Here is a 20,661-nt window from a genome sequence, read left to right on the forward strand (position 1 = left end):
TAATAATTAAGAAAACATGAAGATAAACATGTAATTTTTGTGTCATAATTTTGTAAGGAATTAACTTTGAGTTGGTAAATACTGTGGGGCCAGCTGTCACTCCAGCTGTTTTATATCTTGCTGGTGCTGATAGATTTTTCTGTTTCAAAGATCAGCATTCTCCTAATTAACAGGAGGGCGTTTTTATTAAGGTGAATGAACAATTTTATTTTGCACTTTTGAATAGAGCTTAATCACAGATGCAAAGACTCAGATGCTGCTTTACCTACTTATTATTTTTTTTTTTTACAAAAGTTTATTCTTAAATGTACAATAGGTTCCAAGACAACACTTCATTCTAGCTATAGGTGGCAACAGATGTTATGGCAGGGAATCCAGATGTTTAATCCAGATGTTTAAACAGGAATGGAACTAAGGATCATAATTGCCTCAGGCACAAGGAACAGCTTACTTTTTGCCATATTTCTTAATTCCGCCTGTTGCCAGGGGGCCTTTCCCCGCGGCCTTCGCTTTTAGCTCCTCGAGTTTCTTTTGCTCCTCCTTCTGTTTCTGCTTGAATGCCTTATCTTGTCCATCTCCTTGGCTTGCTTCTTGGGCTGCTTCAGGGGCTTCTTCTTGCCACCTGCATGCGACACGAGCACGCTCAGCCTGGCCCCCCCCGGGGCCCGTCCCTCTCCGCCCCCTACCTACTTATTTTTTAATTAAAAATATATATCCAATTATTTTGTGGGATCGGGGTCGGGTCCATAATGGAATGGTGAAGGCATACATTTTATTCATCAGGCATTTTATATAGTATATGATATGATCATAGTGAGATTATGAAAGCATTTAAAATTTTATTCTCTTTTAAAATGCTTTAATTCCTCTTCATTTATTTATGCTACCATTTGCTTTCTTGTAAATCTTAAGGCCTCAAATGTTATTGAAAGGCTAATAATGTTTAAAACATGCTATATCCTAATTTACTTATGAGTTAGAATCTTAATTTCGTATTTAAACACCAAATGAGTGTCATTAAGGTATGATAATTTTTTATTTGTGTTAGAGCTTGTCAAAATATAAATATCATTTTTATCTTTTAAGCTACTTGATCATATCTCTCTGTAACTGGCAATTATTTTATTGAAAGGTATCTTTAATTCCATCTTGCATTTGTGATTAAAAAATACAGCCCTGTTGAGTACTTTTGAGAAGAATTGAATTTTACCTTGAGCATGTTTTTCTTTATATTCAGTTTAGTGTGCTTTTATAAAATATGCCATTAATAACTTGTTTCATATCCAATATACCAATGAGGTATCTAATACCCATGGGTTATCTAATGATGGGGATACAAACACCTTCTTGAATTATTTTGGTATAGACAGCGTACTTGAGCATATTTGAATATGCACTAAGCAACTTTTAAAAATTTGTTTTCAGATCATGATAAAGTCTTGGAATTATTTTTACCTTTCACATTTTTGAGTAGGATGTATTTTGGTAGAGAGCATATTGTAATTGTGTATAAATTTGTACACAATTGTGTAACTGTGTATAAATTTCATATGCTTTGCCTTTTTAGCAGTATTATAATACATTTTCAGTGTTAATGTTTATGGAGAGGTAAATAGTGTATTAATGCAAATGGTTAACTATTTGGATGCAATAAATTTCTGTAAAACTTTTTGCTTGTTCAAGCATTTAATTTTAATTATAATCCATCTTTTCATCAGAGTTGAAAGAATTTGATTGAACCAAGATATGTAGGCTAGTTTGTAGCCAAAGAAGTTTTGATATTTCTAAAATTGACGAAGTAATAATTCCCAAATCATATGTACTTATATATGACATATTTACTTATATATGTGTGTGAAAGTTTTACAACAGATTTCACCATTATTTATCTTTTCTGTTTTAAAGTTATAATAGCTTTTGAGGTCATTTAAAGAACTTAGTCATGTCCTGAATATTTCAGTAGGTGTGAATAAATAAGTTTATGTTATTTTAGTGTATTTAGTCTATTATGTATTTAGTCTATTATGTAGTATCATTCATATTTGAAAGTAAATGTATGCTGTTGTGAGATAGAGTGGTCTAACTTGTAAAGTAATTTCTATTTAATTGCATTTATTTAATAAACAATGACAAGAATTATAGGTTGAATAACAGGTTAACTTTTACGATTTTTTGACTGAGCTTTTTAGAAAAAATTAAATAGTGGACGAACTTTATACTTTCAATTTTGTATAACTGAGAATTTACTTCAAATTTTATAGCTTAGACTTCATGTACTTTTTGAAAGGGAGAATAATAATATCAAACAGTTTGTCAGGTTATTTAAATTATACCCGTAATTTTAAAGTCATTTATTTGAATGTGCCATTATGTTAATGTTGCCTTTCAAATACCTGTTAGTTATGTTTGAAATTGGTTCTTTCATTGAAAGGATATTTAATGTCCTATATTTTAATAACTGCACTGTGAATTAGCCTCAGTCATAAGATGGTAGTGTATTCAAGTTCAACAGTGATAGCGTTGAGGATTATTAAACCAGGCTTTGCTTTAGGGGTTGCATACTAAAACAGTCACTGAAGAATCCATTCCTCCCAAAAAAGAAATATTTTAAGAATATTCTTCATTTGTATTTTTACAGGGCGTGGAAAATATTTAAAACTGAGCTTTTAAGAGGAGAGAAATAGATTGCTACATTTTTTTCTAAATCAGCATTCTTTTTTTCTAATTCCAATTTTGTTTAAAAGCTGAGGTTTTTATATGGATACCCTCTCCTGCCACACAGATACATGTATTTACTTTGTAGTTGAAAAATGCTTAGTTGGGTCTACAAATACCGCATAATTTTTCTCATAATTTCTCTCTCAGTGGGACTAAATGATTTTTTTTTTCATTGAAGCAAAATTTGATTTAGAGATTGCTTAAAGAAATTACCCAATGTTAATAGAAGTTCTGTTTAATTATTGTGGGACTACACCGTAGCCTTCAAATTTTCCAAGTATTTTATCATTTGGTAATACTTTGCTTTTCAGACTGGAAAACATGCAAATGATTATTTTTTTTCCCTACTAGCTCGGTGTAGGTATTCTTTTATTTTTAATTTAATTTAATTTTTTAAACATCTTTATTGGAGTATAATTGCTTTACAATGGTGTGATAGTTTCTGCTTTACAACAAAATGAATCAGCTATATATATATACAAATGTTCCCATATCTCTTCCCTCTTGCATCTCCCTCCCTCCCACCCTCCCTATCCCACCACTCCAGGCGGTCCCAGAGCACCGAGCTGATCTCCCTGTGCTAGGCGGCTGCTTCCCACTAGCTATCTACCTTACGTTTGGTAGTGTATATATGTCCATGCCTCTCTCTCACTTTGTCACAGCTTACCCTTGCCCCTCCCCATATCCTCAAGTCCATTCTCTAGTAGGTCTGTGTCTTTATTCCTGTTTTACTCCTAGGTTCTTCATGACATTTTTTTTCTTAAATTCCATATATATGTGTTAGCATGCAGTATTTGTCTCTCTCTTTCTGACTTACTTCACTCTGTATGGCAGATTCTAGGTCTATCCAACTCATTATAAATAGCTCAATTTCGTTTCTTTTTATGGCTGAGTAATATTCCATTGTATATATGTGCCACATCTTCTTTATCCATTCATCCGATGATGGACACTTAGGTTGTTTCCATCTCTGGGCTATTGTAAATAGAGCTGCAATGAACATTTTGGTACATGACTCTTTCTGAAATATGGTTTTCTCAGGGTATATGCCCAATAGTGGGATTGCTGGGTCATATGGTGGTTCTATTTGTAGTTTTTTAAGGAACCACCTTACTGTTCTCCACAGTGGCTGTATCAATTTACATTCCCACCAACAGTGCAAGAGGGTTCCCTTTTCTCCACACCCTCTCCAGCATTTATTGTTTCTAGATTCTTTGATGATGGCCATTCTGACTGGTGTGAGATGATATCTCATTGTAGTTTGGATTTGCATTTCTCTAATGATTAATGATGTTGAGCATTCTTTCATGTGTTTGTTGGCAGTCTGTATATCTTCTTTGGAGAAATGTCTATTTAGATCTTCTGCCCATTTTTGAATTGGGTTGGTTGTTTTTTTGTTATTAAGCTGCATGAGCTGCTTATAAATTTTGGAGATTAATCCTTTGTCGGTTGCTTCCTCTGCAAATATTTTCTCCCATTCTGAGGGTTGTCTTTTGGTCTTGTTTATGGTTTCCTTTGATGTGCAAAAGCTTTGAAGTTTCATTAAGTCCCATTTGTTTATTTTTGTTTTTATTTCCATTTCTCTAGGAGGTGGGTCAAAAAGAATCTTGCTGTGATTTACGTCATAGAGTGTCCTGCCTATGTTTTCCTCTAAGAGTTTGATAGTTTCTGGCCTTACATTTAGGTCTTTAATCCATCTTGAGCTTATTTTTGTTTATGGTGTTAGGGAGTGATCTAATCTCATACTTTTACATGTACCTGTCTAGTTTTCCCAGCACCACTTATTGAAGAGGCTGTCCTTTCTCCACTGTACATTCCTGCCTCCATTATCAAAGATAAGGTGACCATATGTGCGTGGGTTTATCTCTGGGCTTTCTATCCTGTTCCATTGAGCTATCTTTCTGTTTTTGTGCCAGTACCATACTGTCTTGATTACTGTAGCTTTGTAGTATAGTCTGAAGTCAGGGGGCCTGATTCCTCCAGCTTCGTTTTTGGTTCTCAAGATTGCTTTGGCTATTCGGGGTCTTTTGTGTTTCCATACAAATTGTGAAATTTTTTGTTCTAGTTCTGTGAAAAATGCCAGTGGTAGTTTGATAGGGATTGCACTGAATCTGTAGATTGCTTTGGGTAGTAGAGTCATTTTCACAATGTTGATTCTTCCAATCCAAGAACATGGTATCTCTCTCCATCTATTTGTATCATCTTTAATTTCTTTCATCAGTGTCTTATAATTTTCTGCATACAGGTCTTTTGTCTCCTTAGGTAGGTTTATTCCTAGATATTTTATTCTTTTTGTTGCAGTGGTAAATGGGAGTGTTTTCTTGATTTCACTTTCAGATTTTTCATCATTAGTGTATAGGAATGCCAGAGATTTCTGTGCATTAATTTTGTATCCTGCTACTTTACCAAAGTCATTGATTAGCTCTAGTAGTTTTCTGGTAGCATCTTTAGGATTCTCTATGTATAGTATCATGTCATCTACAAATAGTGACAGATTTACTTCTTCTTTTCCGATTTGGATTCCTTTTATTTCCTTTTCTTTGATTGCTGTGGCTAAAACTTCCAAAACTGTTGAATAAGAGTGGTGAGAGTGGGCAACCTTGTCTTGTTCCTGATCTTAGTGGAAATGCTTTCAGCTTTTCACCATTGAGGACGATGTTGGCTGTGGGTTTGTCATATATGGCCTTTATTATGTTGAGGAAAGTTCCCTCTATGCCTACTTTCTGCAGGGTTTTTATCATAAATGGATGTTGAATTTTGTCAAAAGCTTTCTCTGCGTCTATTAAGATGATCATATGGTTTTTATCCTTCCATTTGTGAATATGGTGTATCACAATGATTGATTTGCATATGTTGAAGAATCCTTGCATTCCTGGAATAAACCCCACTTGATCATGGTGTATGATCTGTTTAATGTGCTGTTGGATTCTGTTTGCTAGTATTTTGTTGAGGATTTTTGCATCTATGTTCATCAGTGATATTGGCCTGTAGTTTTCTTTCTTTGTGACATCCTTGTCTGGTTTTGGTATCAGGGTGATGGTGGTCTCGTAGAAGGAATTTGGGAGTGTTCCTCCCTCTGTTATAATTTGGAAGAGTTTGAGAAGGATAGGTGTTAGCTCTTCTCTAAATGTTTGATAGAATTCGCCTGTGAAGCCATCTGGTCCTGGGCTTTTGTTTGTTGGAAGATTTTAAATCACAGTTTCAATTTCAGTGCTTGTGATTGGTCTGTTCGTATTTTCTGTTTCTTCCTGATTCAGTCTTGGCAGGTTGTGCATTTCTAAGAATTTGTCCGTTTCTTCCAGGTTGTCCATTTTATTGGCATAGAGTTGCTTGTAGTAATCTCTCATGATCCTTTGTATTTCTGAAGTATCACTTGTTACTTCTCCGTTTTCATTTTTAATTCTATTGAGTCTTCTCCCTTTTTTCCTTGATGAGTCTGGCTAATGGTTTATCTATTTTGTTTATCTTCTCAGAGAACCAGCTTTTAGTTTTATTGATCTTTGCTGTCATTTCCTTCATTTCTTTTTCATTTATTTTTGATCTGAGTTTTATGATTTCTTTCCTTCTGCTACCTTTGGGGTGTTTTTGTTCTTCTTTCTCTAATTGCTTGAGGTGCAAGGTTAGGTTGTTTATTCGAGATGTTTCCTGTTTCTTAAGGTGGGCTTGTATTGCTATAAACTTCCCTCTTAGAAGTGCTTTTGCTGCATCCCATAGGTTTTGGGTCGTCGTGTCTCCATTGTCACTTGTTTCTAGGTATTTTTTTGATTTCCTCTTTGATTTCTTCAGTGATCACTTCGTTATTAAGTAGTGTATTGTTTAGCCTCCATGTGTTGGTATTTTTTACAGATCTTTTCCTGTAATTGGTATCTTGTCTAATAGCGTTGTGGTCGGAAAAGGTACTTGATACAATTTCAATTTTCTTAAATTTACCAAGGCTTGATTTGTGACCCAAGATATGATCTATCCTGAAGAATGTTCCATGAGCACTTGAGAAAAATGTGTATTCTGTTGTTTTTGGACGGAGTGTCTTATAAATATCAATTAAGTCCATCTTGTTTAATGTATCATTTAAAGCTTGTGTTTCCTTATTTATTTTCTTTTTCTATGATCTGTCCATTGGTGAAAGTGGGGTGTTAAAGTCCACTACTCTGAATGTGTTACTGTCGATTTCCCCTTTTATGACTTTTAGTATTTGCCTTATGTATTGAGGTGCTCCTATGTTGGGTGCATAAATATTTACAATTGTTATATCTTCTTCTTGGATCAATCCCTTGATCATTATGTAGTGTCCTTCTTTGTCTCTTCTAATAGTCCTTATTTTAAAGTCTATTTTGTCTGATATGAGAATTGCTACTTCAGCTTTCTTTTGGTTTCCATTTGCATGGAATATGTTTTTCCATCCCCTTGCTTTCAGTCTGTATGTGTCTGTAGGTCTGAAGTGGGTCTCTTTTAGACAGCATATATATGGGTCTTATTTTTGTGTCCATTCAGCCAACCTCTGTCTTTTTGGTGGGAGCATTTAGTCCATTTACATTTAAGGTAATTATCAATATGCATGTTCCTATTCCCATTTTCTTAATTGTTTTGGGTTCGTTATTGTAGGTCTTTTCCTTCTCTTGTGTTTCTTGCCTAGAGAAGTTCCCTTAGCATTTGTTGTTAAGCTGGTTTGGTGGTGCTGAACTCTCTCAGCTTTTGCTTTGTAAAGGTTTTAATTTGTCGATCAAATCTGAATGAGATCCTTGCTGGCTTGAGTAATCTTGGTTGCAGGTTTTTCTCCTTCATCACTTTAAATATGTCCTGCCAGTCCCTTCTGGCTTGCAGAGTTTCTGCTGAGAGATCAGCTGTTAACCTTATGGGGATTCCCTTGTGTGTTATTTGTTGTTTTTCCCTTGCTGCTTTTAATATGTTTTCTTTGTATTTAATTTTTGAGAATTTGATTAATATGTGTCTTGGCGTATTTCTCCTTGGATTTATCCTGCATGGGACTCTCTGTGCTCCCTGGACTTGATTAACTATTTCCTTTCCCATATTTGGGAAGCGTTCAACTACAATCTCTTCAAATATTCTCTCAGTCCCTTTCTTTTTCTCTTCTTCTTCTGGAACCCCTATAATTCGAATGTTGGTGCGTTTAATGTTGTCCCAGAGGTCTCTGAGACTGTCCTCAGTTCTTTTCATTCTTTTTTCTTTATTCTGCTCTGCAGTAGTTATTTCCACTATTTTATCTTCCAGGTCACTTATCCGTTCTTCTGCCTCAGTTATTCTGCTATTGATCCCATCTAGAGTGTTTTTAATTTCATTTATTGTGGTGTTCATTGTTTTTTGTTTCATCTTTAGTTCTTCTAGGTCCTTGTGAAATGTTTCTTCCGTTTTGTCCATTCTGTTTCCAAGATTTTGGATCATCTTTACTATCATTATTCTGAATTCTTTTTCAGGTAGACTGCCTATTTCCTCTTCATTTGTTAGGTCTGGTTGGTTTTTATCTTGCTCCTTCAACTGCAGTGTGTTTTTATGTCTTCTCATTTTGCTTATCTTACTGTGTTTGGACGTCTCCTTTTTGCACGCTGCAAGTTGGTAGTTCCCCTTATTTTTGGTTTCTGTCCCCAGTGGCTAAGTTTGGTTCAGTGGGTAGTGTATGCTTCCTGGTGGAGGGGACTAGTGCCTGTGTTCTGGTGGATGAGGCTGGATCTTGTCTCTCTGGTGGGAAGGTTCACGTCCGGTGGTGTGTTTTGGGGTGTCTGAGGACTTATTATGATTTTAGGCAGCCTGTCTGCCAATGGGTGGGGTTGTGTTCTTGTTTTGCTAGTTGTTTGGCATAGGGTGTCCAGCACTGTCGCTTGCTGGTCGTTGAGTGAAGCTGGGTGCTGGCTTTGAGATGGAGATCTCTGGGAGATTTTCGCCATTCGATATTATGTGTAGCTGGGAAGTCTCTTGTGGACCAGTGTCCTGAAGTTGGCTGTCTCACCTCAGAGGCACAGCACTGACTCCTGGCTGTGGCACCAAGAGCCTTTCATCCACACGGCTCAGAATAAAAGGGAGAAAAAGTAGAGAGAAAGAATTAGTAGAACTAGGAAGAAAGAAAGGAAGGAAGGAAGAAAGAAAGAAAAGAAGGAGAGAAGGAAAGGAGGGAGGGAGCGGGACGGTGGGAGGAAGGAAGGAAGGAGGGAAGGAAGGAAAAAAGAAAAGATAAAGTAAAATATAATAAACTAAAATATAGTAAAGTTATTAAATTAAAAATAATTATTAAGAAATAAATTAAAAAAAAACAAAAACGGATGGATAGAACTTTAGGACAAATGGTGGAAGAAAGCTGTAGAGATAAAATCTCATACAGAAGCATAGACATACACATTTACCAAAAGAGGAAAAGGGGAAAAAATCATAAATCTTGCTCTCGAAGTCCACCTCCTCAATTTGGGATGATTCACTGTCTAAAGGAGGGAAGGAAGGATAGAAAGAAAAAAGAAAGAACGAAAGAGAGAAGATAAAGTAAAATAAAATAAAGTTATTAAAATTAATTATTAAGAAAAAAAATTAAAAACAAAAACGGATGGATAGAACCCTACGACAAATGGTGGAAGCAAATCTATACATAACAAAATCTCACACAGAAGCATACACATACACACTCACTAAAAGAGGAAAAGGGGAAAAAATCATAAATCTTGCTCTCAAAGTCCACCTCCTCAATTTGGGATGATTCGTTGTCTGACATTCATATATTCCACAGATGCAGGGTACATCAAGTTGATTGTGGAGCTTTAATCCACTGCTTCTGAGGCTGCTGGGAGAGATTTCCCTTTCTCTTCTTTGTTCTCACAGCTCACAGGGGCTCAGCTTTGGATTTGGCCCTGCCTGTGCGTGTAGGTCACTGGAAGTCGTCTGTTGTTCGCTCAGACAGGACGGGGTTAAAGGAGCCGCTGATTCGGGGATTCTGGCTCACTCGGGCTGGGGGGAGGGAAGGGCATGGAGTGCGGGACGGGCCTGCGGCGGCAGAGGCTGGCGTGACCTTGCACCAGCCTGAGGCTCGCCTTGCGTTCTCGCGGGTAAATTGTCCCTGGATCCCGGGAACCTGGCAGTGACGGGCTGCACAGGCTCTCCGGAAGAGGGGTGTGGATAGTGACCTGTGCTTGCACCCAGGCTTCTTGGTGGCGGCTGCAGCAGCCTTAGCGTCTCATGCCCGTGGCTGGGGTCCGCGGTTTTAGCCGCGGCTCGCGCCCGTCTCTGGAGCTCCTTTAAGCAGTGTTCTTAATCCCTTCTCCTCACGCACCAGGAAACACAGAGGGAAGAAAAAGTCTCTTGCCTCTTCGGCAGGTCCAGACTTTTCCCAGGACTCCCTCCCGACCAGTTGTGGTGCACTAACCCCTTCAGGCTATGTTCAAGCCGCCAACCCCAGTCCTCTCCCTGCGCTCCGACCGAAGCCCGAGCCTCAGCTCGCGGCCCCGCCCGCCCCGTCGTGTGAGCAGAGAAGCCTGTCGGGCTGGTGAGTGCCGGTCCACACCAGTCCTCTGTGCAGGAATCTCTCCACTTTGCCCCCCGTAACCCTGTTGCTGTGCCTCCCCCTTGGCTCCGAAGCTTCCCCCTCCGCCACCCACAGTCTCCGCCCACGAAGGGGCTTCCTAGTGTGTGGAAACCTTTCCTCCTTCACAGCTCCTTCCCACTGGTGCAGGTCCCTTCCCTATCTTTTTGTCTCTGTTTATTCTTTTTTCTTTTTCCCTACCCAGGTACTTGGGGGCTTTGTTGCCTTTTGGGAGGTCTGAGGTCTTCTGCCAGCATTCAGTAGGTGTTCTGTAGGAGTTGTTCCACGTGTAGATGTATTTCTGGTGTATCTGTGGGGAGGAAGATGATCTCCGTGTCTTAGTCTTCCGCCACCTTCCCGGAAGTCATAGGTATTTTTTTGATGCAGGCTCTGTGCTGTTAATCCAGCATATTTTTGGAAGTGATTAATGATTCCTGGATATTGTTTATGCTAATAAAGATATTTGATGATTGTTTACCTGATTTCAGCAAAGATTAATGGCATGAGTATATCTCACGTTCCTTTGATATGTGACTTTGGTTTCTATTTTAAACACTTTTCCAAATGTTCATCTTCTATACATGACTTTATCTGTTCTCTATACAAATTTGCTGAATCTGGAATAATTTTTTTCTGTGAATTTTCTTTCATGATGGTCCTATTTGGTTAGCAAAATTGCTTTAGTTCTCCTTTATTGGGTTTGAAAAACAAAGGTAGCTTTTTAAATGAGTATTTTACTTGTTTCATGTTTGAGTAAGGGTTTTAAATGTCTGGCAATTTTAAGGTAATTCTTGTTCAATTTATTTTGTCTTTATAGTGCAGGTAAGTATTGTAACTCAAGTATAATACAGGTGTCTAGACACTGGATAGGATCTATTTTTAGATATCTAAACTGGTTACAGTTGCCACCAGCTCTCTCTTTTATGCTAGAATTCCCAGCAATGAAAGAAATATGGTCATTAGTGGTGATCTCTCTGCTTAAGATGTAAATATTATGTTCAGCCTTCTGTTCCTATTCTCTATTCTTTGGTGATACTGTAATGGGACTTTTAGATGAGAAAAAGCACCCCCGCCCAAAAGGAGAGTTTGGATTTTTCTAGTGTTAGCAAAAAAGGTTCATTTTTCTGACTGTATTGTCTTTGTCTTTTAGTTTGATTTTTTTTTTTTTTTTTGCGGTATGCGGGCCTCTCACTGTTGTGGCCTCTTCCGTTGCGGAGCACAGGCTCTGGATGCGCAGGCTCAGCGGCCATGGCTCACCGGCCCAGCCGCTCCACAGCATGTGGGATCTGCCCGGACCGGGGCACGAACCCGTGTCCCCTGCATCGGCAGGCGGACTCTCAACCACTGCGCCACCAGGGAAGCCCTTTTACTTTGAATTTTAAAAATAAAATTGAGACACATAAGTCTTTGTTTTTACTTTTCAGTTATAAAAATATTGAACTATTTAGTATGATCTTTAGTATGATAAAATTTTCTAAATTTATATCAATGTTAATAAATTTTTTCTTGTTAAAATTTCCTCTAAAGCTGACTTAGATTTTTACATAAAATCAGGGAATACACATTTTGTAATTTGAGCCCATGTATAAATTGTTAATAAACTGTGGGTTCTTGATTTCATACAGCTTTTATTTTTGTACTCCTAAGACTTTTTTTAAAAGTTATTTGATATTAATTTTATGAAAACAGTGATGTTTTTCATTAACTGCAAACATTGTAGAACATGTGACTTAAAAAATAGTTTCATACTGTTGTTCAGCTTTTTGGTTATTTAGTGACGTCATCATTGTTTCATGAATAGCACTGTCTTTAGGTGCAGATCACTATGCCTTGGTTATAGTTTTTCATAGAATGGTTTATATCAAGGTACTAATTTGGGGAAATCCCTGGCGGTCCAGTGGTTAGGACTTCATGCTTCCACTGCAGGAGGCCCAGGTTTGATCCCGCAAGCTGAGTGGCGCCGTCAAAAAAAAAAAAAAAGATAATAATTTTGAACCAAGGAGTTAAAAAATCACTAATACAGATTTTGAAGATGAGGAATTCCATTGTAATCTTGTGATTGATTTTTTTTTTTTTTTTTTTTTTTTTTTTTGCTGTGCTGTGCGGCATGTGGGATCTTAGTTCCCTGACCAGGGATTGAACCCGTGCCCCCTGCATTGGGAGTGCAGAGTCATAACCACTGGACCACCAGGGAAGTCCCCGAAATGTTTTAATTCTCAACCTGAAGTATGTAGCATTTGTTAAAACAAAGCCTCCCTCCCTACTAGAAGAACGTGTGTTCCTCACAAAAAATATTCAACGATTTTTGGACTGTAGTCATTTGAATTGTTTTACATATCAACCTTTTATATATGGTATGATGTTTTAGTACTACATTTACTTACACAGTTTTTTTTATCTCGAAACTTATAATCTTATTCAGAATTCTCTGTTTTAACTATTGTGATATTGTGCACAGAATGTAAAAAAGAAATTTAAAATTTTGTCACCTGTGTGTATGGGTGCACAGTATTTTGGCCTTCTAAAAATGTATTTTTCATTTAGCAATTTTCTTCAAGCCTGTTTTCAGAACCTCTTAAAAGATAAAGCAGTAGATTGTAGGATATATTTAAGATGACCTGTCAGTACATTTTAGAGATGGTGCATACTGGCCGAAAGATGTTTAGAACTCTTTCAAAAAAATTTTTTTTAATCAAAACTTGAATTCTTTCATTTCTAAATCAGTGAAATACAGATAACTTTAAGAATGTGACCTTAGTCTATTGCCCCAAGCACTCATTAGCACAGTAGTAGTGAATTAGTAGAGAATATAGCACTGGCATAGTAAAATTAGTAGCAGATTGGGGTTCAGGATCTTAGGTACTACTCCTGGCTTTGACACTAACTAGCTTTGTTTCTTTGGCCAAGTCATTTCCCCTCTTTAAGCCTGTTTCCTCATCTGTAAAATGACAGAGTTGGACTCTAAGGTCCCTTCTTCTAGCTCTAACATTTTGTGTTGCTTTTGTAATGGCTGTTTCTCTACAATTCCCTGGTGCAAGAGATCTTTCTCTTGATCACTCCTTTCTTAGAAACTCAGTGTTTTGAATTCTTGATTTACCTACCAGCAAGAGGCAGTTTACTTTCTTTTCCTGTTTGAGTGCTTAAACAAGAGGCATTACTGATTTCCTTTCTAGATAGGATCAGAATTACTAAAGGCTTTCTTGGCTCGCTCGCTCACTCGCTCTCTCTCTCTGTCTCTCTCTCTCTCTCTCTCTCTCTCTGATTGCTTGTTTGTCTTTGCATTGTTGGGCTCATTCCTTATTTTAGTTTTGCTTTATTTTAGTAGACAAAGGTGGAAGGTGTAATAAGGCATTATCGTATCTTGGTATTCATTATGTGATTTAGAAGACTTAGCTTGTTCGAGTTTTGCAATTCTTTTATTTATTCTTTCATGCACCAGTTCCGATCATTGTTTGTTTGTGGGTTTTTACCCTCCCTCCCATATTGTTTTGCTTTCTTCCCCTCTCCCTTCCCTCCCTTTCAGGAAAATGGAGGACTGGCTCCATTACTTCCAGCTCTGCCCAGGTTTTCTGCCACAAGAGTGGCACAGCCTGTGCCTCTAATGCTTCTGATAGAGTCGTGACTGCTTTGGATGCTACACCTGCCCCAAGATGTAATGTTGAGCTTTGAGATTCCAGGGGCAGTACCTTGTTGCTTGGATGATTTTCTCAGAAGCAGAATCAACTAGGAATCATGACTATACATCCATCACATGCATACCAGCACGGGTCCAGCCGAGGCCTCCAAAATGATGCTTTGCCAGCCTCAGCTGGTTCTCAAGTGATGATGTCCTTGAAGTCTCTGTGGCCTGTGACTCAAGAGTTAAGGTAGTGGAGTTTCCCTTAAAGCATCTCACGGCAGGCTCTGTAGATGGGACACATCTCACCTCAACATGTTTGCTGAATACTCAGGTTGAAGGTCAGCCTCAGCCCTTACTTAGGTCCTTCAAATTAAGTTCTAACTTTGAGGTGTCGGCTATGCGATAGGCTAGGTGTGTGATACAGTAGGTCTTTGACATATTGGACATGAGCCATCAGCCATAATTTATGCAAAATAATTTAACTTTATTATTCTTTTTAGGGCTTAATGTATATGGCTGTACATTAGGCTTTCCTTTGCTCAAAAGGTGTTAGAGGGGAAATTTAAAACATCTTAGTGAGGTAAAGCTTAGGGAGTCTCTATCACTCTGTATAACTGTCAGTTTGGAGAAAAATGGGCATTCTCTGAAGTTTGTAAATTTTTTTTTGCTTCTAAAGTATCTGTGATTGTTCTATATATTATGGTCTTATTGAAGGTTGTTGCTAAATCAATTAGTTCTTCATTATGTGGATCTCATTTTATTTTCCATGACTTACGTGATTATTTTAAGTTGGTATAGAATCTTATTGTTTTATATATTTCATAGTTCTTCATGACAGTCTAGAACTTTAGTATTTGTAGGTTTACATATTTTGACTTTCCATTTAGTAGACATATTAGGAGTCTAGAGTTTGAAAGAAGAAATATTATGTGGTTTGTTAAAGTTAACAACCAAGTCTTTACAGATTATACAGAATTTAAGACATTTTTTGAACTTGTAAATACAAACTGAAATCAGGTGATTGAACTAAACTTTAGAGTAACTAAATTAATAATTGTATTTTTGTTGGCTATTATTGTACCACCCAAATGGGTATATAAGATCTTGTAACTGCAAGTAAACTATGTTTTCCTATTTGTAACCTATTATCCAGTGCTTCACATTATATGCACACTCGAGCACGCACACACATTTATTCATTCCAAAACAGTGTTTTTACTCAAACTGGCTTGAGAAAGTTCTTCCTTGTTCATGGGAAATGATAATGTGGTGTGTATTAAATATGATTTTAGAGTTTTTCCAGAAAGATGCTTTTAATAAATTTAAAGAACCACTGTTTATTTTGAAACTATTTCCTAATTTGTGGAGGGTGTGTTTGTTTATTTTATAAAATGATAAAAATAAATGATATTTGGGTTTAAATTTTTTTCTTGACGAAATGAAAAGTTGGCAACCCCATATTAGTCCCCATTTTGAAAATGTTTACCGTGTGCAACCAAAGTCAGCAAACCACTGATGTAGAAGTTTAAGAGCAACGAAGACTTAATTGCTCAACTCGAGTAGGGTTTTTTTTTTTAATTTTTAAAATTTTTGATGTGGACCATTATTAAAGTCTTTTATTGAATTTGTTACATTATTGCTTCTGTTTTATGTTTTGGTTTTTTTGGCCGTGAGGCATGTGGGATCTTAGCTCCCTGACCAGGGATTGAACCCGCACCCCCTGCATTGGAAGGCGAAGTCCCAACCACTGGAACACCAGGGAAGTCCCCAACTCCAGTAGGATTTAAATTGGAGTGATCTAATTTTAGCAAATCAAGTTGGAAACCCTCAGAAAAGCTAACTCATCTGTGGTTTCCTCTTGCAATTGGTAACTCTCCACGTTGTGTAAATATTCCTTATCTATCTGGTTAGGGGGGAAGTACCAAAGGGCATATAACAAGCATTTATGGAAGTGATTAGCTATTTTGTTTGCTTCAGTCTGTTTAGGTGCCTTTGCTATATATCTTTGAGTATAAATAGCAATGAACAATGTATCAAATAAAGTTAAGGCATTAACATGCATTGGCATCTCCTACCATTGAATGTATTCTTGATTTAAATGTGAGTGCTTGTTAAGAAATAAAAAGAGGAGTTTCAAATCCAAAAATAACAAAAGTTTCATAATTCCAGTTGCAAGTTTTTGACTGAGCTAGAGTTATTCTTGATTGCAGAGTAGATGTTTATCCACATAGAAGTTAGTCCATGGAAAACCAAGAATCATGTCAACTTTTGAGCCTTTCTGTAAGGTATTCCTTTGTTAACTGTGATTTATGAATTTATATCAAAAGCTGCAAAACACTTCGTCTTGCACAAAAACTGCTTTTATCGTACACTTTCAGATATCTTCCTTTAGTGCAAATATGGAGATTTTTTAGGAATATATTTTATTTTAACATAAGATGGTATTAAAGAATTATTTTCTCATGCTTTTAGCAGTTGATTTTTTCATTAGCAAATTGGTCTTTGAGGAGCATCTTGAAAAATTTTGATATGTTTGAGGCTAATGCACTATCTACTTCTTTGGAAAGTGGAAACTCCTTTATGGTAGTTTTTGTTCTTTTAACTATGTATGTGGTTAATAGCACTCTTGCCCCTTCTCTGCCCTAGTTTGAATATTATTAGGGATTTTTGATTGCTTCACTACTTATGTGTTGTATTCTTTCATTTGGTTAGAAGAATTTATGAAGCAAATTGAAATTTAAGGGCCAAAATATTATCCACTAGTTTGAGGTACTGTTTCACAATAAAGTGGTTTATTACACACTGATTTTATAAGAAAATGTTTTGCTGTTGAATAAATCCTCTCATGTGGAGTTCAGTGTTGGAATGCCATTTGTCTGAATGAATTGATTTACCTTTGTGGGCCTGTCTTGATATTGTAGTTGTTGGATGGTGGCAGCAGAGCAGGTGTCGGATTGGAAAGTTATCCAGCATGAAGTTGGAATTGGTCAAAATAGTTAGTAGAAATGTCCCTGAGATTTTTCACTATATTGCAGAATTGTATAGAACTGGGAGAAAATCAGTGCTAAGAGCATTTTCAAAACTTTTGGTTGGTAGTTTAGGTTAAAATATGGTTTTGATAGCCTTTTCTTTATAATAAAATATCTATTGACACATTTATTTCTATTTTGATACACATAATTCTTTTTGTTTTTAATTTGTTACACTTCACCACCAAATATATAGTTTTTATTGTCTTTTTACTCAAGAATTGCCAAGAAGATGCTTTTAGAAGAAATTAAAGCCAATCTTTCCTCTGATGAGGATGGATCTTCAGATGATGAATCAGAAGAAGGGAAAAAAAGAAGTGGAAAACACAATGAAGAAAACCCTGGAGATGAGGGTGAGCTCCCCAAAGAGAAGTATAGGATGTCATAATTATTTGACCAATTCAGGCGTTGAAGACTGTCTGACCATGAAATCTCTTAACACATGCATTTGAAGTTTATTAAAATGTTGAAAACTTTACTACCTTTACTCCGTTTGAATATCTGGTAATAATTGTGCAAGTTTTGTCAGTTACTGCCAATAAACAGATGATTTTAAAGGAAAATATTTTTTACCTTTTAAAAAAATCTATAAATGTATACTGGTGATATTTAATCAATATTTAATAATAGTAATAGATCAAGTTTGATGTATGAGATAGCCTGTTATCACCAATGCAACCCAGATAAGTACACAGCTCTGATCAGTTCCATAAATCATGATAATTGTCAACAAACAAAATATGTAGTTTTACAACATTTTAAAGGAAAAAAGGCTGAAGGTTTTACTGATTTGTTTTCTCCATTTAGAAGCAAAAAATCAAGTCAATTCTGAATCAGATTCAGATTCTGAAGAATCTAAGAAGCCGAGATACAGACATAGGCTTTTGAGGCACAAGCTGACTGTGAGTGATGGAGAATCTGGAGAAGAAAAAAAGACGAAGCCTAAAGAGCACAAAGAAGCCAAAGGCAGAAATAGAAGGAAGGGTAAGACATTTTAATTCTGATAGCAAGGAACATACTGGTTTTATAAACTAAGTATAGTTGTGAAATTTAAGTATATTGGCTCCAACAGTTGACCACCTATATTAGGTGAGTATCAGCACACTGACAACAACTATTCTGAGAGTGAAATAAAGAATTTAGAGTGGGAAGATAACCCAGAAACTTGAGAGATGACACAAAGACTATTTTTGACCTTTAGTAGTCATATACATTTAGATTAAAAAGACAAAGAAATATGACAATAAATAAAATATGCATTAAAGTTATGTAGAAAATTTAAGACTGCCTGTAAGTGCAGGAAGAAATAATGAGGAAAGATAGAACATACAATTAATTTGGATAGATTTATGCAAGTTTATATGTAAAACTTTAGCCAGATTAAATTTTTATTACATTAAAAGTCTGAGACCTTCTGCACTGAGTTACTTACCTGTTTCCAGCATCATGGTAAACACCGAGGATACAAAATGAATAAGGAAATCATTGTCTTATGTGATGGTTTTCAGCCTGACTACACATGCAGTTAACTTGGATTTAAAAATATACCTATGGCAGGGCTGCACCCCAAGCCAATTACAGCATAATTGGTGGTGGTGGGACCTATGTATCCATATGTTTTAAGAGCATCTCTGATATGATTTGGCAGTCATTGGTTTAATAAGAATTATTGACATTAATATTATACGAAATTATAGTACCATGAGGATTGTCTTGTATAACAGAGGTATTATAAAGTGTGGCACTGAGAGGATTTCTTTAGCTTCTTGGGGGCTAGGGGTTATCACCAGAGAAGACTTCACAAAGATGAAGAATTTCACCCAGCAGATCAAGTTCTAAATGGGGAGCAGGTAGATGTGTTGTGAAGATGTATAATATAAGCAGGGAAAAAATTATAAAAGCCTCTGCAAATTGTTTAGCACATGGTGGAGGGGATGCAATTGATGTGGTATAGTTGGAGTATAGGAGGGAGTAGGGAAAGGAACAGCAGGAAATTAGACTGGGCCAATAAGACAGAGACCAGATACTAGAGACCTTTGTAAGCCTGTGTTTCTCAAACTGAAGTACTTGGCAGTGGACTCATGGGTATATCAGGCTATAGAGTAAACATGGTACATCTCTTTGGTGTGTTCATTTTACTTGAGAGTTGGTGGAGAGCATTCTTATATTAAGTAATCACATATATTGAGGAATTAAATGTGAACTTTTCCTGAGAATTTCGGCTAACAAGAAGTTTAAAGAAAGTTTTTTCTTCTTTGGGGCAGATTCTGAAGACTTTACTAGCCAATTCCTGTCGGGCAGATTAACTCTTCTTTGCCACTAGGAATAAGAAAGCATTTTTGGAAGTGTCTGAGAAGTATAGTAGGCTCTATAGGATGGAGAGCCATTGAAAGGTTTAAATTTTTTTTAATTTTAAAAATTATTTTTATATCATAGCTATGAGACATAATTCACAAACCATACAGTTTACCAGTTTAGTGTATAATTTGTTTTTAGTGTAGTCACAGAGGAGTGCCACCACTTTTTAAAAAACTTTTAATTTAAGGTATATATACAGAAAAGTGTGCATTTCATAAGTGGATAGCTTGATGAACATGTATGGCACCTCAAGACACAGGACATTCGTTACCAGCACTCAAGAATCACAACTTCAGCACAACCACTCATTTTTTCCATTGAAAGATTTCAACCAAGGTTGTAATACGTTCAGATTAGTTGCCTGTTATTCTGTGAGACTGAAGGCTTTGAATCCATTTGAAGGATATTGCCATAGTTGATGTCAAGTGTGGTTGTTCTGGTATAAGTGTAATAGTGAGATTACCCAGTGGAGCTGTAATGTTGTGCAAATAGAGGGCTAAGGAAAGAATCTTGGAATCCTGAACATTTAAAGGGCTAAAGAGCAGCAGCTATCCATTAAAGAAGAGGAGGAAGGTACCCCCCCACCCACACATATACTTAATATTTCATGGATATTTTCATGTAGACAAATAAATAATAGTACCTCATTTTGTGAATGCTTTTCTCATAAATTTCTTTGCAGCCTGAGTACAAGCCAGTCTTTCAGATTCTATAAAGGAACTGAGTGATTTAGCATTCTATAAAGGAACTGAGTGATTTAGCATAACAACATGATTTCCTGTGCATCTTCAACAAAAGGAGAAATACTGATTTTGCCTCTGAGGCTTAGCTCAGGAATATAGAGTCCTTTAGTGGGCCAAATACATTTGAAATGCTTTATTGAAACCCAAGTTTTCTGTGACCTGTGTTTCCATTGTCTTCTTCTGTGGGTAACTTATTACCCAGCTGTTTTGTTTTTTTTTTTTTGGTTCGTTTGTATAGAAGGGAGTAAACTAAAATCCCATCATATTAATTTTTCTAATGTAGGTTATGATCATAGTGATTGATACTACATTTGGAGTTGCATGATTTTCCAAGTTTTGCAAACTCTGGTGTCCCTGTATTGTCTGGAAACTTAACGTTGGGTAATGGGGAGAAATCAAAAGCTAATAGCTGAATTATAATATTAAATCAAGTGTAGTATGTGGATTTCAATTTTCACCTAAATTTTTAAAAAGTTATAAAAGTTATTTTGGTGATAATTTCAAAAGTGTAGTTATTGATTGCCTTTATAGTATATGATATTAAAATTGATGTTATTTTTCTCATGCATTATAGTGGTATTTAGTTATGTAGGACAGTGTCCTTATGCTTAAGGGTTAACTGTCATGATATCAGCACTTAATTTCAAATAGTTCAGTGCAAAAAAGGGTGTGTATATG

General features: G+C 36.5%; 1 protein-coding gene and 1 pseudogene across 1 annotated transcript in view; one reads left to right on the forward strand and one right to left on the reverse strand.

Annotated features, from left to right (window-relative positions):
• ATRX (ATRX chromatin remodeler) overlaps positions 1 to 20,661 on the forward strand; it is a 247,901-nt gene that overhangs the window by 93,838 nt on the left and 133,402 nt on the right. The window contains 2 exon segments of the mRNA XM_073799062.1: positions 17,102 to 17,235; positions 17,690 to 17,866. Coding sequence (XP_073655163.1) covers positions 17,102 to 17,235; positions 17,690 to 17,866 — 311 coding nt within the window.
• On the reverse strand, positions 283 to 1,219 carry LOC141277641 (translation machinery-associated protein 7-like; annotated as a pseudogene).

Source organism: Tursiops truncatus, chromosome X (genome assembly GCF_011762595.2).
Source record: "Tursiops truncatus isolate mTurTru1 chromosome X, mTurTru1.mat.Y, whole genome shotgun sequence".
NCBI classification, from domain to species: domain Eukaryota; kingdom Metazoa; phylum Chordata; class Mammalia; order Artiodactyla; family Delphinidae; genus Tursiops; species Tursiops truncatus.